The sequence below is a fragment of the Centruroides sculpturatus genome, unplaced genomic scaffold (genome assembly GCF_000671375.1).
Source record: "Centruroides sculpturatus isolate CEXI.00-Female unplaced genomic scaffold, Cexi_2.0 scaffold3152, whole genome shotgun sequence".
Classification (NCBI taxonomy): Eukaryota; Metazoa; Arthropoda; class Arachnida; order Scorpiones; family Buthidae; genus Centruroides; species Centruroides sculpturatus.
Genome location: NW_019387344.1, coordinates 7,976 through 12,466, shown reverse-complemented (window position 1 = coordinate 12,466; position 4,491 = coordinate 7,976). Strand labels below are relative to the sequence as shown.

General features: G+C 34.5%; 1 protein-coding gene across 1 annotated transcript; it reads left to right on the top strand.

The window, feature by feature from the left end:
* Positions 1-1,312: 1,312 nt before the first annotated feature.
* Positions 1,313-2,132, top strand: LOC111616373 (glutamate-gated chloride channel-like; the record flags this gene model as incomplete). Its single annotated transcript, XM_023357785.1, has 2 exons — positions 1,313-1,704; positions 2,076-2,132. Coding segments are annotated over 2 exons (449 nt in total), but the record flags the coding sequence as incomplete, so codon positions are not given.
* Between the last annotated feature and the right edge of the window lie 2,359 nt (positions 2,133-4,491).

Genomic DNA, 4,491 nt, shown 5'->3' with positions numbered 1-4,491 from the left:
TCAGTCGGGTTGCATTCCCTATGATGTTTTTTATATTTAATCTTATTTACTGGCCATATTATTTGATCAGATTTTAATTTACTCGCCTACTATATTCTTCGTATGATTAATATTTATTTATTAAAGCAATAAATATTTGTTTAAAAAATATATATATATAGGCTATGCAGAATGAATTTGATGAGTAAAGTTATTTGAAGTTTAAAGAGATAAAATTAAATAAAAGGTTCTTATAATACAGGTTGTCCAGTTGCAGTTTTAATTATACAATGAAACCTTCATTTACGGACACTCCCGAATAGCGTATACCCCTACTTAACTAACATTTTTTTTACAATCCCCAGATCCTTCAAATAGGACACCCTTTATATTTATCTCTAAATAGCGGACAAACTTCTCGGTCTTGATGGTGTTCACTATTCGGAGGTTATACTGTATAGATAATCTTTATGAGTACAAACGAAAGAGAAGTTTCGTTGCAATTCTTAATTGTATTTGAATTAAAATATATGCTCTCGATATCAAATTAGTAGTGTCTTTCCCCTGTACATCATACTTTTCCATGATGTCATGCCATTCATGTATGTAACTCCATTCTGGAAAAAAATTTTGAATTGAAATCACGTGACTTCCGTTCTATACCGGAAGTTACTATATAACTAACCTAAGCTTTCCATATCTGGTTTCGACTTCTATCTATCTAACACTGTTCTTGAGATTAACGAAGGACAGACAAGAAGATAAACGACAGTGGGAATTTATAGGTCTACAAGTTTTGTCAGACTAAATCAATAGACTTTTCCATAGAACGAAAGAGTAAAGGAAAAAGGCGAAAGAAATGTTAGAGATAGAGAAATCTCATTAACATGGCAACTGCTCTCTGAAGGAGCCGAATTCGAGTTTGGGCCGGATGTCCTAGACACATCGCATCCCATCGTTTATTTTCTGGCCACTTTACTTGCAAACCTAACCTAATCTTTTACTAAAAATAATGCCCTCTTAGTGTCTGCAAAGCAGGAAGACTCATTTAAAAAGAAAGAAAGAAACTATAGCTAACTAGAGATGTGATTGATCGCGAAATGAACAAAATCAATATAGACACGCCTACATTTATAAGATTCGATTTCATCAACCAATCGTTGTTAATTTACATTTCAAATGATTTCTTACTTAAAGTGCAGAGGACAGCCTATGTAATAGGAACTTTTAACCTAATTTCTGCTTTTTTTTTACGCATTTCTCAATGTTACTGCACTTATTATATAATAAATTCCAAATACAATTTGTTAAATTCAGATATATTTCCAGCAAAAATTCAACAACTTGTTATGCTTTTTTTTAAAAGGAGAATACAGTTGTTTGAAAGCAGAATTTTACTTAAGAAGATCTCTTGGATATCATCTGGTACAGTCTTATTTACCAACTATATTGATAGTTGTTATCTCTTGGGTATCGTTTTGGCTCGATGTAGAATCTATCCCCGCAAGAACAACACTTGGTGTAACGACTCTGTTAACAATTTCTTCAAAAGGAGCTGGAATTCAAGTAAACTTGCCTCCTGTCTCTTACGTTAAAGCTATAGATGTATGGATGGGTACTTGTACTACATTCGTTTTCGCTGCTCTTCTGGAATTTACGCTTGTAAATTACATGGGAAGAAAGAGATACAATTTTGGAAAAAGGGATATTTCCGTTCTCCAATTGGTAAAATTAGTATATATTCTTTTTTTACTGTTGACTAATTGAATATAACCCGTGTATATCGGTCAAACTTCTATTTAGCGTTGGATTATATTAATAGTAGCGTGATCTGCGTACAAGTTTAAGTGCGAATGTTTGAAAGTCACGTGATTTGGTACATGTACCACTTAAAGGACATTCACATTTATGTAGAAGTTCAGTTTATAAACATTCATTGGCGATATACAGGGGGTAGCGCTATTTAGGAAAGCGTTATATCGAAGTTTGACTGAATGTGTGTGTTCATGTATATGTATTGTACTGTACCGTATATATAAATTTAAATAAGCATAATTATATTAAAAAATATAAAAATATTTTTTTTTATTTTTTAGGAAAGTTCTTGTAAAGATTCAGATAAAGAAGACTCAATGGTACATTTAAAAAGTAGCGTAAGAAAAACGCACTAGGAAAGGAAAATTAAATATACATTTACAAGATGTATCCAGAGCAAAACAAAATGTATCCATCACTGCACGATGTTTGCATGCAATGCTTGTTCCAGCACTAAAATAACCGAAGGAAATCAACTTAAGAGGATTTTGCATAACAACAAATAACCTCTGACTTTAAAGAGAAGAGAACATTGCAGAAATTGATACAGAAAGTTAGATTTACTTTTTAGAGAAAATGTTCAAAACGACCGCTTCAACGGCAATACAAAAATGTAGACTGTCGAGCGAGGCTTTTGGATGGCAGGAAGCATTCCTTAAGTCACCGTTTTACAGGCCTGTCGTATTCATCTCCAGTTCGCCAACATCACTCGGCGTTTCTGAATACCCATCGTACACCAATAGTTTTAAGTGATCCTATAGGAAAAAAATCCAGAGGGAGTTAAGTCTGGGGAACGTAGGGCCATGGAACAGGACCGTGTTTTTCTGTCTAGCGGTTACCCAAACTGTTCTAAGAGCCACTGACACATCTGTCCGGGAACGATGTGGTGCGCCATCATTCTGGTATCAAATCGGATTTAGTGTACCAATGGCAAGTAATCAAACCGTTTGTCCACTGTCATGTTTAGAATGTCCAGATATCGGTGACTATTCAGAGTCTACCCATATTTATATACAAGACCAAGAAACTGCTCAACCCAAATTCCATACTAGATATTTATGGTAAAACATGCTCAGTGCCGCGTGCATTGTGGAGCACGCAGCACTAAGTGCCGATTCTATTCCATTCCGAGAAAACAGTGTCTCGTCGGACAATAAAATGAGGTGAAGGAGTTTGTCGTCATGCTGTAAATTTAAGCTCATGTTGCGTTATTCAAATTGCTATGCTTTATTCTCTGCATTTTGTGCCGGTTGATGTTAGCGGCGAATGAGTACATGCCGCGGTGATGTAATATTCAATGTATTTGTGTTTGCTACAGTTCATAACCTAACCAACCCAATTCTGGAAAGATCTCTTTTACCGTAGATAGATGTTTAAGAGACCCAGGAATTACTCTATATACAGAGATATATAAAATAATTGCGAGATAGATGGCCATTCGGGAGAGATTTCCACTCGCTGTAATTCCGAAAATAGACATTAGAGATTCGATGCGCATTAGTTAGGAGTGGTGCAACTGTAATGGAAGGTGTGTACAATGATGTATTCCGAGAAATCTTCTTGGAAAAAGAAAGAGAAATAGTTTGTTTTGGTAAATAGTAAATATTTTATTTGGCGCCTATAAAAGCGTGCATATTAAGAAGCAAAAATCACAAAAATTTTTTAGAGCGACTTTGTCTTTAATATGTGAAAAATAATTTATTCATCCGACGGAAATTCAAAAATTCAAGCAAAAATCAGTGAAAACGATCTTATACGACTCATTTGACTGTGTTCGTTTGTATGTGACATTGAATCACGGGTAAATTGCGATGCCAAAAATGCGCGATGCGTCCCTCTATACAAATTCGAAGAGACGGCCCACGTGTGATACAGGGCAATTTCCCATTTCGTAAATTAACACTGCAATTAGTTACCGTTCATTGCAGTGTTACATTCAGTCATTTCAGGTGCGCGAGGAAGCTTTGAATGTTGTAATCAATGCCATTCGCACAGACAATCCACTCTCTGTAAGGAAAGCAGCATATGAGTATAACATTCCAAGGAAAACACTCGAAAGATGGGTAAAGCTTAGAAACAGAATTAAGGAATACCAGGCTCGATCCTAATTTCAGTTATTTTTTATTGATACCAAGGAGTATGATCATGTCACCCTGTACTGTATGGGTTAGATGACCAATGCAATAATTTTTTATTAGTGCTTTTTTTTGCCACGTGAATATTCTTTTCTACTCACAAATGTGTGCTAAGTGAACTTCAATTATTTTATTTAACGCTGGACATCTTTAACATCACTCTTTATTCAGGCGTGTAGGCGTGAAATTATTTCAACATGTGTTGAAATTATTTCAACACATGTTAAGATCAAACATTTTTTCATATTTAACAAACCCCATTTATTTACACTTTAAAAAACTATAATCACCCATCCTAAAATTGCTATAAAATAAAGAAAAAATAATAATAAAATGTCCTCTCAGTTTTATGAATTATTAAAAAGTTAATGTTAAAATACAGTCGATTCCCCTATAACACTGTTGATAATTCCGTTTTATATGAATTCCATGTTGTACGAGTCACTTAGATTTTACAAATACGTAAGATGTTCACAGCACGGCACACGTATTTGTAAAATCTAATTGACTCATACAACATGGAATTCATATAAAACGGAATTATCAACAGTGTTATAGGGGG